This window comes from Leptopilina boulardi, unplaced genomic scaffold (assembly GCF_019393585.1).
Source record: "Leptopilina boulardi isolate dan_hultmark-lab unplaced genomic scaffold, ZJU_Lbou_2.1 LbouV2_179, whole genome shotgun sequence".
Classification (NCBI taxonomy): domain Eukaryota; kingdom Metazoa; phylum Arthropoda; class Insecta; order Hymenoptera; family Figitidae; genus Leptopilina; species Leptopilina boulardi.
The window spans coordinates 1,368,358-1,385,704 of record NW_026137728.1 but is presented as its reverse complement, the minus strand read 5'-3'; the positions used below and the strand labels follow the sequence as shown (position 1 = coordinate 1,385,704).

Below are 17,347 nucleotides of genomic sequence, written 5' to 3'. Positions count from 1 at the left end.
ATTAGTAGACTATTTCCAATTTTCAACAAATCAGATTAACTTATTTTTCAGCGGGAAAAATGAAAAAAAACTTCCCCATTACTTTACTGGGAAAAAAAAAAAATTCCCCGCATTTTTGTAACTAGTTTGGTGGTAACTAGTCAAGCGGCACACGCACACAAACGGGCATCCACTGTACAATTTTTTCTCGCACATATTCTTGAAAAAGCACGCTTGAAGATCGCGTCAATAGTAAAGTAAATTTACTTTTATAATTGTGTATTTTTTGCAAATGAATTCTCAATAAAGTCGGAAGTTTATTTGCTCTCAAAAACAAAAAAAAACTACCAAAAATGGTTCAAGTACGTTACACACGCAATGTATTTCTGCGGGGGTTGTGCATTATTTATCTCTTCGCTTTTCTCAGTTTTTATATTCAAATTCCAGGTAAGTGGAATTATTAATTTATTATTTTCAACTTACATTTAATTATTCAATTTTTCTCAAAATTCATTTATTTACCAATGTTTCTCTCATGAGAATTGGAAAAATTTCATCTCATCTCGTCTCTTTGAATGAACGAAAGTTGCTTGACGTTCCTACATTTTGTATAATTTAGACAAATTTTTATAAATTCTCTTTCAACTTTTTCTTTATAATTAGAAGGTTAAATAATAATATTTTGGAAATTTATTTACATTTAGTTTTATTAAATATATTCTTCGTAGGAATTTTTTTTTATTTTTCTAACCTATTTTTGCAGTTTGTTTTTTTATATTTAAATTATTGCTATTTTATTTTGGGAGTTTTTTTTTTGAATGTACAAATCAATAAATTCGATATTTATACGTTATTTTTTAGATTTCAAATTCTTTTTTCTATTATTTATAGTTTGGGATTAAATTTAACTTTTGAATGAGAAAAAAAAAAATTCAAAATATTTCATCATTGGTAGCTATTTATAGAATGTTTATGACATTTCTTTTTTTATAGAAATTACTGGAATATTTTAAACGTCGTAAATTTTTGCACGTAATTGAAAAATGTGTATTTAAATATTGTTTAATTATTATTATTATTATTATTGTTATTATTATTATTATTTATTGTTTTATTTAATTAAATTAAAAATTTAAAAGAGGAAAAATAAAATAATTATTCTAGGCCTCTATGGTGATAATGGAATTCTTCCGGCAAAAACGCAAATGGATCTTCAATCACGAGCACCATTGTCTCAAAAGTTGATGCAAAAACCAACTTTCGTTTGGTTTGCATCTTTCTTAGGTTTGAATGTCGAATACATGCTTGACGTTCTTGCTTTGCTTGGAGTTGTTCTCTCCTTTTTAGGGTAATTAAAAGAAATTTAATATTTATCAAAAAAAAAAAGAACGAAAAAAATACATCAATTTTAAAATAAACAATTTTTTTTTTGCGTTAACTAAATAAGTAAAATTATAAATTTGTAAATTGGTAATTAATATTGAATATTATTTAAAAAAAAAAATCAAATTTTCAGATTTATATCACAAAAGTTTTGTGTGGCTCCAGTATTTTTTGGATTGTGGTCCCTCTATTATTCTCTGTATCAAGTGGGACAAACTTTTATGTGGTTTCAGTGGTAAGTGATTCAATAATTTAATATATACACATGCAAATGTAATTTATCAAACGCCTATATACTATGACTTACTGGAAAAAAAAAAAAATTTCATTTTGTCCTAGTAGTCAAGGTTTCTCGTATTTTATAACGCAAAATAATTTATTCATCTATTATATAAGATGTGTTTTAATATATATTTATAATGAATTCGATATCTAATGAAATGAATCAAGTAACAAGTATTATTATTATTATTATTAATTCTTGTATTGATTTCTCATAATAAGAATTTCTATTTTTGTATTTACAAAAAAAATAACGAAAAATATAAATATCAAAAATTCTTATTTAGTAGTATAAACAAAATCAAAAATTTTACTTTTTTATTATGAAGTAAATTTATTTTTTTAATAATTATTTATTCTTATAATTAAATATAAGAATTTTTATTTTATTCACGTTAAATTCATCTTGAAAATAAAATCTGAAATTCCTGCGATTAATTATTAATTTGACCTGGAATTTATAATTACATTCACTGTGTGAATGAAAATTAATTTCGATATTGATCTGTAAGAAAGAAAAAAAAAATCTATTTTAACATTTTGTTCGTTACGTTCGAGGATGTTCAAAATTGGCTCTATCCGTTTAAAATCAGAGAATAATTTTACGACTCAAGATACCAGAGTAGAAATCATTTGCACGTTGAATGAATGATAAAATTGATAACTCAAAACTTGTTACCTTGTAAATAGAATTCTGAAAAGTATTTTTTTTTTGTTTCCTTGAAAAAATAACGGAATTTTGTCTATTTATAGAAATAATTTTTTTTAAAAAGTTATTTTCTGCATTTTGTATTTCTCAATAAAATTTAAAATTTAGAAATTTGTTTAAATTAAAAATATAAATAAGAACTAAGAAGTAAATTAAATAACAAAAAACAATCACAATTTTCTTTATTATTTTTAATTATTTTATGACGAAATTCATGCTGAAATTCTAATTTCTATTTAGCTAAATCAGATAATTCGATTAAAAAAATATTTGGTTAAATGAAACTTTTGATAAATTCTGTTAAATAATAATTCTGCTAAATTCGGATAAATGAAAATTCTCCTAAACGTAAAATCTGCTAAATAAAAGTGTTAAATAAAAATTTGGATTCAATAAATACTCTGTTAAACAAAAATTTTAATAAATTAAAATTCTGAATTTAATGATAATTAGAGTGAATAAAAATTCAATTAAAAGACAGTTTAATTAAATGAACATTTTCCTAAATTCTAATACGGTTAAATAAAATTAAAAAAAAATATATATACAACTAAATAACAAATTTGCTAAAAGAATTTAAATAAAATTTGCGGTAAATTTAAAATTCTACTAGAAGAAAATTCTACTAATGATAATTAGGAAGATTAAATAAAAATTCAATTAAAATAAAATTTGTTTAACTGTAAATACTTTGAAACCAAAATTTGGTTAAATAAAAGTTCTGTTGACAGAAAATTCCACATAATGATAATTCGGCTAAATAAAACTTCGATAAAAAGAAAAAATACATTTTATCAAGTGAAAAGTTGTCTAAATAAAAAAATAATTTTCAATATCCTTAAAATCTTTTAAAATTTTCTATTTAAAAAACTCTGAAATGTAATAATTTGAACTACAACTCTTCCAAAATTCACTTATTTTTAATGATTTTTATAATATATTTTACAATTATATTATATACCTATTTTTTCAAATTTTTAAATTGTTCAATTTTTGTCTGTAATTTCTAAAATTAATTCTTCAACAACAGAAATTACAAAAAAAAAAATTTCAATAAAAAATCACTTGAAGTTGAATTATTTTCAAAAATTATCTGAATTTTATGTCTTGGAAAATTGAATTATTCTTGAAAAAGTTTATTTAAAATTTATTTCATAAATTATTTTCAATTCTATAAAAATTTATTGTCTGAAATTTAACAAAATCTTTTGAAATGCAATTAATTTCTGAAAAATAAAAAAAATCAACTGTAACTCTTTCAAAATTCAATATTATTTTTAATAATTTTAATATTTCTTTAAAAATTCAATTATACACAAAAGTTTCAAATAAAAACTCTATAATAAAATTGTCAGAAATTTAAAAAAAAAACTGCAGTAATTTAAATTTGTTGAAAATTTTTATTTAAGGCCATGTGAGACAAAGACACTTTTTGGTAGTTCCAAGTATTCTCGGAAATAAGAAGAAATTTCGGGTTGAAATTTTGAGGAATGATAAAAAAGGGTTGAAGGAATTGGGCTGTTCTACTTATTTACTATAATTGAATGCGAAATAATTTAAAAGAAGTAATTAATAGTGGAGTTAATTGGTTTTTTTTATTTCTTTGAGCGGCCACTAACTCGAATTGGCGCTAGTTCCTGGACCACTGATACATTCACGCGACGTCTGTGTGTACCCCCGCCATGTTGACTTTAACTTTCGTTCAAAAATGGGAATTTTCAAACTTTTATTTTTAACACTTAAACGCAAAATTTTGCTTCAAACCGAGAACAGCGCCATTCTGAATGCTATTCTCTATCATATTTTACAAATTTCAACCAAAAATTCTTTACCATTTCAGAGAATACTTGGTAATACGATACCATGTTTTTTGCATGGGGGTCACGTGGGTATTTCCCACATGGCCTTAAAAAAAAAAATTTTAAATGGAACTTTAAGAATTTTTTTTTAGAAATTTATCCTACCTACTTAATAAAAATTTGTTCAATTCTGAAATGTTCGAAATAAATTTTCGTGATAATATTTTTATAGAACCATTCTTCTTGAGAGATTAATAAAATGAATTTAATATCTAATAACATTAGTTATTTAACTAATTAAATTTAATTTAAAAAAAAAATTGACTATTTCGACTTTTTTTGGAATGTAAATCGACTAAAATGAAATTTTTTGCGTCTTAATGTTGATCCAAGGTATTTAAATTGTTGTTTTTTTTATATAATTTTAGGGATGCTCTTTTATTAGAAACAGGATTTTTGTGTATAATAATAGCACCACTTTGGTATACACAACAAGTAAAAGCAGGAACACCAAGTGATTCAATTAGATTTTGGGCAGTTCGATGGCTTTGTTTTCGATTAATGTTCTCCAGTGGCGTTGTTAAACTAACTTCCGGATGTCCGACTTGGTGGAACTTGGAAGGTAAATTTTTATCGACAATTTATCTTAAATTTTATTTATCAACTTTTTAACGTTCATCTTTGTATTTAATTATATATATTCATTTATTTATTTCTCAAAAAAAAACAGTAAATCGAAAAATTTCTAAATTACTAAATTACTAATTCTAAATTACTGAATTTAATACGAAAAAATATTTTATTTTCAGCTTTAAATATACACTTTGAGTCGCAATGTATTCCTACACCTTTGGCATGGTATGCACATCATTTACCAACGTGGTTCCTTAGATTATTCACAGTTCATGCAAATATTTCCGAGCTTGTGATTCCATTTTTATTCTTCTCGCCAATAAGGAAACTTCGAATAAGTGCATTTTATTGGCAGGTAAAGTTTCCAAAATAGATATTTTTGAAAAATAGTTATTTTATTCATAAGAAACAATTAATTTCTTGTATTTATAATATATTATAAAATAATATAATTATAATATAACAATTAATATAAAATAATTGTTTACAAAATATTATTAATCTATAATTTATTTAAAATTCTTTATGTACAGCTATTCCTGATGGTTAATATAATAGCAACAGGAAATTATAATTTTTTCAATTTATTGACAATCTGCCTAAGTATTTCACTGTTGGACGATCAATTTTTCTACAAAGGAAGAACGAAGGCTGGCTCATCGAAAATTTTCAATTATCTCTCAATTCTCGCGTGTGTTGTTGTATATTTGGGAATTCTCTATGGAACACACATTTATTATAATATGAAATTCGCTGAAAATTGGACAATTCATACGAAAATAGGTTTTACGCAAAAACAATTTGACGAAATTCTTGGTAAAACAATTCCAATTTCAATTTATATCGCAATGGTTTCACTTGGATTTACTGTCGCTGATGCAATTACAAATTCAGTATTGAATGTCAAGGGAGTTCAAAAGAAAGTTTCAACTACGCTTGTCACTATTTTGTATACAATTATCATTGGATTCATTTTTGCCATCAGTGTTGTGAGTTATTTATTTAAATTTAACATAATTATTAATATAATTTATTTTGTAGTGATATTTTAAAAAAATTAATTATTATTAGGTAATAAATTATTTGATTGATTTCTAGAAACAAAAAATTATTTTTTTTTGTCTTCAAAATGGAAGCCAATCATTTATTTGTTTCTGTTAAAGATTTCAATTTCGCTCTCTATTGATTTTAGTTGTTTTTTTGGTTTAAATAAATATGGTATTTTTGGTTTTTCAAGGTTCCTTACGCGACTTTACATCCATCTCATAATCAAACAGTGCCGATGCAACTGAAGAAAATTCACGCGAAAGTAGATCAATTGCATCTTGTTAATAGTTACGGTTTATTCCGACGAATGACTGGAGTGGGCGGAAGACCAGAAGTCATTATCGAAGGCAGTAACAGTGTTGAAGGACCGTGGAAGGAATATGAATTCCTCTATAAGCCAGGAAATGTTAATAACTCGATGCCATTTGTCGGTGAGTGAAATTATCAAAACGAATTTGCAAAGTAAACCGTTTTTTTTTTTACTGATATTTTCCTTGAAACTTTACAAATATATTTTAATTATTCACAATAATCGAAATAACTAAAATTAGTTATTAAATTTTTCTTTTAAATAGTTTTATTTTAATTTAATAAAGGTTTTAATTTAAAATTCCAATTTTTTTTTTTAGTATAAATTTTTAATAAAAATAAATATATTTTAAATTATTTCATAAATTTTTATTTAATATTTTTCATATTGAAATAAATTGTATAGTTGATTATTATTGAAATATTTGTCTAATTTTGTGTGTTTTTATTTATTTATTTGTAGCGCCACATCAACCGCGACTTGATTGGCAAATGTGGTTCGCTTCCCTTGGTACGTATCATCAAAATCCTTGGCTCATGTCGTTTGCATATCGACTTTTGAACGGACAAAAAGAAGTGTTGGCATTAATTAACAATGCGAAAAATCCTTTCCGCAATAATCCACCAAAATATGTGAAAGCCAGTCTTTATCACTATCACTTCACTCCATGGAGTCAAAGGTAAAATTAAAAAAAAATAATAATTTATATATTTACAATTATTTATCAAGTAAACGGACTTTCAGAAATAAAAATAATTTACATTTAAAATTTTTTTTTAGTATTAAATATTTGAAGCACAAATTTTGATTTTTAACAAAATTTTTTTTTTGACAGCATTTTTATATTATAAATAAATGAACAAATAAAATATGAATTTTATTAATTAATTTAATTGAATTTAATAATCTAATAAAATTAATTATTTAAAAATAAAATACTTATTAACAAATTAAATTTAATTAAAATTTAAAAAAAATGGACTAAAATATTTTTTTGCCCCTTAAAGTCGATTTGAGGTCTGTAGTTATTTAATGTAATATATATTTAATTTAATTAATAACATTATTTATTTAATTTATCTTCGAAAAAAGATGAAAAATGAAGTAATTAAAAAATTATTTTAGAAACAGTCAAGCCTGGTGGACGAGGGAAAAGGTCGGCGAATATTTTCCCGTTTTTAGTCGCGATCATCCGCCACTTCTCGAATATTTAGCGAAAATGAAAATAATACAAGACAAACCAACGCCAAAGATCGCAAACGAACCACTTAAAATTGTCTTAGACTTTATTAGAGGAATGGTGACAAAAATCGAAGCGAGTTTACTTCTCTGGGGTGTTTTTACAGCCGGATGTGCAATTATCATGACTGCCTCAAATCCAACACCAAAAAAGAAGTAAAAATAACAACAACAACAACAACAACAAAAAAAAATCCACTAAGCAAGTGTTGTCAAATGGTGTGTAAGAAAATGTATGATATTTGACAAGTTTTTTTTTTTTTTTCTTTGTTTTCTTTTTTAGTGTTGTGAAGTAGGTATATGAGATTAAGAATCATTGGTCGGTTAAAAATCGGATTTTTTTCTACGTATTCAAAAAAAAAAAAAAAGAAAAATGAAAAATGTTTTTTCGAATTCGTGAGTTTGTGCGCACCAGAGTGTGAATATTCGCTTTGTGTATGTATGTATATAATAATCGGTCTCTTCTCCAATTATATGGAGAAATTTCTCTCTCTCAAAAAAAAAAGAAGAAGTTTAACGGCCTTTTTTTGATATTCAATTTTTGTTTTGTTTTCGTTTTTTTTCCCCCCAATCGTGTAGTTTACTCATTAGAATTTTTTTCTTTCTAATGTATATGTCATTGTAATAGTATGTAAAAGGAAAAAAAAAAAACCCCCTCGAATTTTTAGCGGCCGTTCGAGTTATAACACGTTTTATGTGTGGTGATAATAACTATCTTTAAAATAATAATGTCAAAATACTCTGCAAATCGAAGGTTCGAAGTCTCCAAATTAAATTATATTTTTATAATCTTTTTCATAATATCTCTTATATATTGAATATTGTCGTTGTGAATGTAGTTTAAAAAAAATTGTTCGCCTACGTCGGATTCGGATAAAAAAAAAAAAAAAAAAAAAAAAAAAAGTTAATGCTTGAAAATGCTGGAAAAAAAGTTTTCATTTTTTAATTATTAAATTTTTTTTTATTTTATTAATTTTTTTAAATATAAATCGTTTGCAAAAATTGTCTGAGTTTTTATTATTGCAAACTTGACTATTTAATTTGCGATAAAAAAAATTTGTTTAAAAGTCTTAGAATTTTTGCAAAAATCGATTTTTATTTAATTCAATAATCTAAAAAAAAAAATAATTATTAATTGAGTACTTTTTTTTTAATAACGACCTCGACGTATTAAATGTATTGCTGTACAATTAGTTAAAAAAAAAAAATTGTTTTTAACACAAAAAGCATTATTCTTTCAATATTTTTAAATTATTACAATTTTGAATTTGTTATAAATTTTTAATTAATTTTTTTTTTACTTAAATTTTTTATTGAATTTACAAGTTTTTTTCTACCTAAAAAAAATTATTAATAATCATGCTGTTAAAAATTTTCATAAATAAAAAAAACTCGCACAAAAGGAATGGAAAACTTTTTTTTTTTAAATCATGCAAATTTCTAGCATTAATTTTTCTCAGCGACCGCAGTTAGTGAACTTTGTAGAGTGAAAAATGCCAATCCATTAGGAACGTTAACTTTTTAGAAAAAGTTGACTTTAGCGAAAATTAATTAATTTTAGTTAATTAATTACTTTAGCTAATTAGTTACAAAGAATCTCGTGCATTTATTTATAATTACAGTAAATTAACAACAGTTTAATCTGAATTCAATAAACAAATTAATTAGTAATTAAACGGATTAATTAGAAACTAATTAACTACAGTGATTTAAGTACAATTTGAACTATAATTAATTAAAATTAGAAAAGTTAACTTTATTATATAAATAATCGAAAAAAAACCGCATTTTTCTTTTTTTAGAAAATTCTTTTAAAATTTATTCTATTTTTATCTTTTTTGACATAAACATTGATACGAATCTTGATTGTGTAGAAAATAATTTGTCAATTTATTGTGATAAATATTTTGTAATTCGAAAATGAAAAGACTTCCTTGTTATTAGAATACTTTTTTTCTACTAAATTTGAAAATTAAAATTAATAATTTACAAAATTTTTGTTTACTCTCGATAAGAGAGTGGAGTTAATTATTTTTTAATACGTACTTATGTATAATTTTAATGAAGCATTTAAGAAAAAAAAAAGCAACTAAGACTCGACCCAATTTTTCAATGTAACGCAATCCTACCATTAGAATTGATTAATAATAATAATTATATATAATATTCCCAAAGTATTTTTTTTCTAAGTAGGTTTGAAATGGTACAAAAAGAAAAAAAAAACAAACTTCCGTTTTATCCAAAGTAAAAACCTCTGATAATATATTTACTTTTCATGTCTCGTGAATTATAAATAAATTACTTACACATTAAATATAAACAGTGTGATACTTTTTACAAATTTTTCGATGAACTTAACTATATTTTTTTTTTATTTTATTTAACGCAAATTTTTATTATTTAGATTTATAATTTTAATTTTGTTCGTTTTTTATTTTAAATTACATTTCTAATTACATTAAATTTACAACTAAAAAAATATTAACGATATTTGTATATTTAACTTTACATATAAATATTTATTTTATTTCACATTTTTAAAAAATAAAAAAAATTAACTGACAATTATTTTTTATTTGAGAATGAAACAAATTTTTAATGATGTCGTGAGTTTAAAAATTCTTTTATAGAAACAGTTTTGAGTTCTGTAAACTTTTATAAGAAAGCAAGAGAAAATTCAGGATATGGAAAATTTGCTATTGAACATTATTTTTCATCCAATGAAACTTTTTTTCAAATAGAATAGAAAAAGAAAAATTTTTTTTCAAGATTATAATTTTCTTTTTTTATATTTGTGAAATTTAAACAAAATTAATTTAGTGAAAATCTTTTTGACATTTTTAAATTTTAATATTGAACTCAAAAAAAATTTTTATAAATAACAAAATAGAAACGGAAGAAAAAATTTCTATTTTTCACAAATTTTTCTATTAATTAGATTAAATTTCTAGAAATTTCCGGCAAATTTTTTTGAATTCAATAAAGAATTTTTCGTCGCAAAATTTCAAACAGGGTAACAAAAGTAGAAAAAAAAAATTATTTCTAGGAGAAACAAAATTATGAAATTCGATTTAATTTCGTTTGTCAAAAATTTCCGACGAATTTTTTTTTTTTTTTTTACCAAAAAACAAATACACTTTTTAAGTACAAAGAAAAAAAATACAATTTTTTTTTAAATTCGTGAACAAATTTTCGTCAATAATATTTTAAATATAAAAAAAATAATCGAGGAAAATTAAAAGTTTTTATATTATTTTTTAAAATTAATAATTCATTTTGATCAACTTTTTTTTCAGGAAAATGTAATATTAAAAAATTTAATATTAGTTAAACAATAGAAAATAGAGAAATTTGAAAAAAGAAGGAAAAAAAAGGAAGCAAAATGATCTTTTCGGGGCACACAATTATTCCAATATAAATCATAAATTAGAATTTTCATTTTAAAGAATTATATCAGAAATAATTATTTTTCAGACTTATTTTCATTTTTCGAATTTTAGTACTTGACAGAATTTCTTTTTATACGAATTTTTACTGAACAAAAAATTTTTAACTACCAAATTTGTATTTAGCAGGATTTTTATTTCATAGTCATTTAATTAACATGACTTTTTATTCACTAGAATTTTTTATTTACGAGAATTTTAATTTATAACAGAATTTTCATTCAATTGAATTTAGAAAAAAAAAGAACAAAAATTTCAATTCACCGAATTTTAATTTGTCCGAATTTTTAAGACGTTGAATTTTCATGTGTCCGAACAAAAAATCTGACAGAAAGATTTCGGCGCAATTTTTGAGATTTGACCAATCACAATTACCTTGATAATTACTTATTGGTCAATTTTTAAAAAATTGAGCCGAAATCTTTCTGTCGATTATCTATTCGGATAAATGAAAATTCGTTGTCTTAAAAATTCGTACAAATAAAAATATGGAAAAATTATAATTCGGACAAATTAAAATTCGGTGAATTGGAATTTTTGTCAATTTAAAAATTCGAATCACATAAAATTCTTTTGAATGAGAATATTCTGTTAAATTAAAATTCGCATAAATTAAAATTATTTTAAATAAAAAATTATGTAAAGAAAATAACTATGAAATAAAAATTACTTTCCTCAAAATTTGGTTATGCAAAAAAATTTATATAAAAAGAAACTCCGTCAAATTTTAATTCGAAAATTGAAAATTCGTCAAAGAAATAATTATTTCTAATAAAATCCTTTAAAACAAAAATTCTAATTAATGATTTTTTTATGGGAAATTTATATTTTCTATCTATTACTTTTTTACCATTTACTCCTTTTTTTCCTCTTTTATTTCATTATTATTATTATTCCCTCTTTTTCAATTCTTTACCATTTTTTTTTTAATTTTTCTATCTACCTTTTTATAATTTTCTAATCCACCTCAAGTTTAGCTATTTTTCTCTTACGAGTCGACTGTGCACAAATTTTCGTCTTTTTCACTTTTTTATCAACAAAAAGACAATCACGTTCTTCAATTGATTCGGGTGGCATTATTTGTGACATAATAATTGGAAATTTAAACAATTGCACAAGTCGCGTTCTCAATGTCATTAATTGCCAACGACTAAATTCTGACATTTTTAATAATTCAATTTCCTCATCAATTAATATTCGTTGCGTTGCATTAACTGTTTTTCGAACACTTTCAATACCCTGATAGCCAAGTAATGTTGAATAACATGGTTTAAATGATGGAAAATTTTCCATATCCGATTCCATTTTTCTTGTATGATAATTAACATCATCTGGTGATAATTTTGTATCACTCACTAATAATCTCGATCTTGTTGGCAATGAATGAAATAAATTATGTATTTGTCGACTATGACATGGTGCATTTTCTTTTTTCATCAATTCATTTGGTCCGAGAATATAAATTTTTTGATATAAACGTCTATCTTCAATGTTTGATGGTTTTGTCATTAAATTTCCAATTTTATCATATTGTTCATTCATTGTTTCGCCAATTAATTTTATAATATTTTCAGGTGTTTCAAATTGCCAATTACGATTTTCAGTGAATACTGTGTCAATATAAAGACTGTAATTAATCATTTGATTGTATTTATGTGTTCGTGTATAACCACCAAATGGTAATGGTGGTACAAAATGATTTTCCGTTAAATTCTCCGAATTATTAAATAAACGTAATCGTGTTTCTTCAATTTTCTCCGACATTTTACCATTAATTGCATCTTGACGAATATTTTTTAATGCATATAATATTTGTTTATCCCTCTCATTGAGACAATCGTATTCATCGAGATCGTAGGGTATTGTGAGATTTGCACTCATTAAATTTAAAATATTATACATTTTTCTTGTTGCCAAATCAAGTTCACTGGGTGTATAATATTTTTTTTTCCTCCCTGATTTTGTCATTGGAATATTAACACTTTGAAAATAATTTATTATTTCCATGTCAATTTCATCGAGATCTTTAAAATCATTTTGATTTTTTGTTGTTATTTTATGAAATACAACAATATCTTTATTGACAATTTTATCACGATAATTATTACGTGGTATTTGTTGAAGATCCATACCACGTTGTTCATAACGTGATAATGCAGTACAACGATGACGTAATTGAACACGACTTTTATTATCAAAAAATGTGGCAATTTTTGACCAATTTTTACCATGTTCTTTGTGTAATTGAAGAAGTTTCATATCCTGATCGACTGTCCAACTATTGTCATCTTTATTTGTCAATGTATTATAATGATCACTTAATTGTGCTGATGTTCGTGCTGGTAGAACGAGAGCGGAAATTTTTTTAAAATTCAATCCATATTTTTCAATAGCATCCAAAAATAATTTATCCTCATCTTCAGTGAAACGTCCTTTTTTTAAATGTGGCGCTAAACTATACATCCAACGAAAATAAATTTGATGTTTTGTTCTTGTTTTCATACAACTTGCAATATCGCCCCAATTTATAAAATCGCCAATTTTAAATTTATTTATTAATTGAATTAGTTTTCGATCCTCTTGCTTTGACCATGGCTTATCATTTTGTGGCATTTTTTTCATTGTATTGTATTTTACAAAACATTGATAGCCACTTCTATGTGTGCCTGAAATAAAAAAAAAAATAATTATTTAATAATAAAACAAAACCCTTTTTTTACGAAAAATTTAACAAAAATTTTCAGGTAATAATTTTTCTTCTCATAAAGAAAAGGTGAAAAAGGGAATTTTTTTTCCTAAAAAAGGGGACAAATAACAAATTAAAATGTATTTAAAGTCATAATAACAATATTATTCATTTTAAAATATAATTTCTTATGATGCTGAAGTTCAAAACGTTTATGATCAACGATTAGAAAAAAAATTATTTTTCAAGACGGAAAATTATCAAAATTTTGTAATTAAAAAAAATGGTTTTTTTTATAATTTATTGATTAATAAAGTTTGCAAAAAATATCTTTCAAGACGAAAATTCATAGTTTTTCATAAAAAAAATATTTCTCCGAGATTTGTTGATCATAAACGTTGCGAATTTCAGTATCGTAATTTTTTTTACAGTTCTGAACTTTTTGGTAGAAAGTAACTTTAATTTAATTAATTGGTCGTTATAATACTAATATTAAAACAGAGGCTTTTTTTTGTATCTAAAAAAAAATTCATAGTGGCGATTCTTATAAGTGAATATTCTATGAAATTCTAATTCGTTTAAAAAATAATTATTCTACGTAGAAATTTTTGATAATAATAATAATAATAATAATAATAATAATAATAATAATAATAATAATAATAATAATAATAACAATAATAATAATAATTTAATAATTTTTTGATTTAATGAAGATTAGAAAGAATAAAGTTTTTATAACAATAATTTTTAATAATTATAAATATTTTGAAAATTTATACATTTTGTACTTTTTTTTTTAAATCAGTAATTCGTTTTATTATAACTTTTACTATATTATATTTAGGCCTCCAAAAAATTTTAGACGCATGATTATTTTGTAAAAATCATTAGTTAAAATTTTCATTTTAAAGAATTTTAGTAATTATTTTTTATTTCTGATGAATTTTCATTTTTCGTATTAGCATTTGAGAAAATTCATTTAAAAACAAATTTTTACAGAATTTTTAGCTTATCAAATTTTTATTTGGTAGAATTTTTATTTTACAGAATTTTACTTTACGCAACTATTTAATTAAAAGAATTCTAATTTAACCGAATTGGCATTTAATAGAATTTTAAGTACTGCAAATTTTTAAATGCTAAAATTTCCAATTCACCGAATTTTAATTTGTCAAAATTTTTATTTGTACCAATTATTATTCGATAGAATTCTTAAAATGACGAATTTTCATTTATCCAAAATTGCAACTGGCCAAACATAATAATCAAGAGAAAGATTTCGGCGCTGTTTTTAAAATTTACCAATCACGATTTTCTTGATAATTTCTGATTGATCAATTTTAAAAATCGCACCGAAATCTTTCTGATGATGATTGTATATTCGGTAATTTCTAATTTCGGACAAATGAAGATTTAGGCGAATTAGAAATTTTTACATTTAAAAATACGAATCAAAATTCTGTTGAATGAGAATTATTATGCTAAATTAAAATTCAGTTAAATTAGAATTCTTTTAAATAAAAAGTTGAGTAAAAGAAAATTCTGTGAAATAAAAATTCTGCCAAACTTTTAGTTTGGTAAAAATTTTAAGTAAAAATTCGTTTAAAAAGAAATTCTATTAAAAGCTAATTCGAAAAATGAAAATTCGTCTTAAAAAATAATTATATCTAATAAAATTCGTTAAATTGAAAATTCTAAATAATTATTTTTATGGAATAATCATGCGCTTCGAAAATTGGTTTTACATTAAAATTTGTACTATATAAAATGAGGGCACATAATAATTAGGTTAAATAAAAATTAGAAGAAATAAATTTTTGGTTATATAGAAACTTTTTGTTAATTAAAGTTTTGAAGAAAATAAATTTAGAGTGATTAAAAATTCTTGTCAATAAAAAATAGATGAAAGAAACATTTGCTGAAAATATTTTTAAATTAATTAATCATTTTAAGTAATAAGAATTATAGTAAATTCATATTCTAATAAACGAAAATTTTTATGTTGTTTGCCTTTTGAAATTTGTAAATTATAAATTAAATTACTTTTAAATATAATTCGAAATATTTACAAAAAATATTCTACATTTTTGATCGAAAAAAGGTAAAAAAAAGACGAAGCTGAAGTACACAACGTTTATGATAAACAATTTTTAAAGATATAATTTTCTAAAATAAAAATTTCTATAATTTTTCGCAAGAAAAAATATTTCTTGTAATTTTCATTAATCAATAAATGATGAAAAAATATTTTTTAAGTAAAAAAATTATAGAATTTTTTATTATAAAAAATTATTTCTTTAAAAATCGTTTATGTTGCGTACTTCAGCTTCGTAAAAAAAAGGGGGAAAAGTCATCAAAAAAAAAAGGTGAGAAATCATCCAAATAGTTGGGAAAAAAGTGAAAAGAAAACAAAAAACTGATTTCAAGAAAATATTTCAACAAACCTAATTTTTCTGCAATTTTATCCCAATTTTCATTTTTATATTGTTTCGCATATTTTTCTAAATCAACGAGTTCCTTTTTTTTCCATTTAAATTTATTAATAGAAGGATGAAGAAAAATATTCCACATAACGCGACATTCCTCAGGTGAATGTTTATTTTGAAAATCACTAACGGCAATTTTCATCCAATCAAATTCTCTTTCGCCCATTTCGCCAATTTCACGAACAATAATATCGGGTAATGCAGCATTTTTACCCAATTTAATACTATTTAAATCAATTTTCTCATTACCGGGCATATATCTCATTGTTTCAACAACTTCACGATGAATTGATTTTAATAATAGTTCCTTATCTTTTGCCGTCCAACGTAAAACACGACGAAGATGTATTATTTGTAATTCACCGCGTGCTTCTTTTAATTTTGTATCTTCATTTGGTGGTGCGGCAAAATATTCTTTTGTTTTAAAATATGGCATACCAGCGTGTGATGTTATTGTTTTAATATTTGACGTTTTCATTCGTTGTTTCAATTTTTGACCAATAATCTCCTTTTTTCGTTTACATTCTTCTAAAAGTGTGGCAATTTGTTCGCGTGTCACTTGTAAACGTTGAATTAATTGTTTATTTAATTCCAATGCCAATGCTGATGGACCACTGAGATTTTCATTATTAATAAATAGTATTGATTCTGGTATTGGAGAATGTCTTTCTTCAATTATTGTTTCCTCAATATTCTCCTGACAATGTATAACTTCTGTTTTTAAATTATTTAAAGAATATTCCTCTGTTTCATCATTTTTTCGCGATAGAGCATTTTCCAATGCTCGAATCTCCTCGAGAATCATATCATCCTCCGCGTCACTCATAATGATAAATTTCCTTTTGAAAATGAAAAAAAAAATAATCAATTTTTCCCTTATGTAAATATAAGAAAAACTTTATCAAAAATTATTTTTTGTATTCTTAAAAAATAAACAAATTTCGAACAGAAAAAACTAACACTTATAAACATAACCTTAAAAATATTGTATATGATTGTAAATTTCGTGGAAAAAAAATCTAATAGCAAAAATTAATTCTCAAAGTTATAAATTCCTTTTTTTTAATAACAAACTCAAAATACGAACCTAACCTCAAAAGATGTTTTGGCAAAAAATTTCTCCTCACACTTCACAACTTATTAAAATATATCCATATTTTATGAAATTAATTACAATTGCTATAATAAGATTCTATATGTTGATAACATATTTAAAAATTAATGATCCATTTCGTTCATATATAAATTATTTAAGTTATTTGACATTAGAACGGAAATGGTGCACATATGTTTCCGGTGGAATTTTCGCAAATCAACGCATGCGCATGTGCAAATTCTCATTCTT

General features: G+C 23.3%; 2 protein-coding genes across 3 annotated transcripts; one reads left to right on the top strand and one right to left on the bottom strand.

Moving 5' to 3' along the window:
• Window positions 1-137: 137 nt before the first annotated feature.
• On the top strand, window positions 138-9,549 carry LOC127277753 (lipase maturation factor 2-like). Its single transcript, XM_051299112.1, has 9 exons — window positions 138-426; window positions 1,144-1,327; window positions 1,496-1,597; window positions 4,581-4,774; window positions 4,962-5,140; window positions 5,319-5,774; window positions 6,023-6,263; window positions 6,605-6,821; window positions 7,268-9,549. Exons 1-9 carry the CDS (start codon window positions 333-335, stop codon window positions 7,539-7,541), a joined length of 1,941 nt encoding a protein of 646 aa, XP_051155069.1. The 5' UTR covers window positions 138-332; the 3' UTR covers window positions 7,542-9,549.
• Window positions 9,550-10,489: 940 nt separating this feature from the next.
• LOC127277751 (snRNA-activating protein complex subunit 4) lies at window positions 10,490-17,301 on the bottom strand. Of its 2 annotated transcripts, none has more exons than XM_051299109.1 (3): window positions 17,090-17,301; window positions 15,961-16,841; window positions 10,490-13,493 (listed from the first exon to the last, which is right to left on the bottom strand). In XM_051299109.1, the coding sequence occupies exons 2-3, from the start codon at window positions 16,826-16,828 to the stop codon at window positions 11,785-11,787; spliced, it is 2,577 nt and encodes an 858-aa protein (XP_051155066.1). In that variant the 5' UTR covers window positions 16,829-16,841; window positions 17,090-17,301; the 3' UTR covers window positions 10,490-11,784. The 2 variants fall into 2 exon arrangements, with proteins under 2 accessions (XP_051155066.1, XP_051155067.1); XM_051299110.1 differs by having other exon boundaries at window positions 17,095-17,301.
• Window positions 17,302-17,347: the final 46 nt, after the last annotated feature.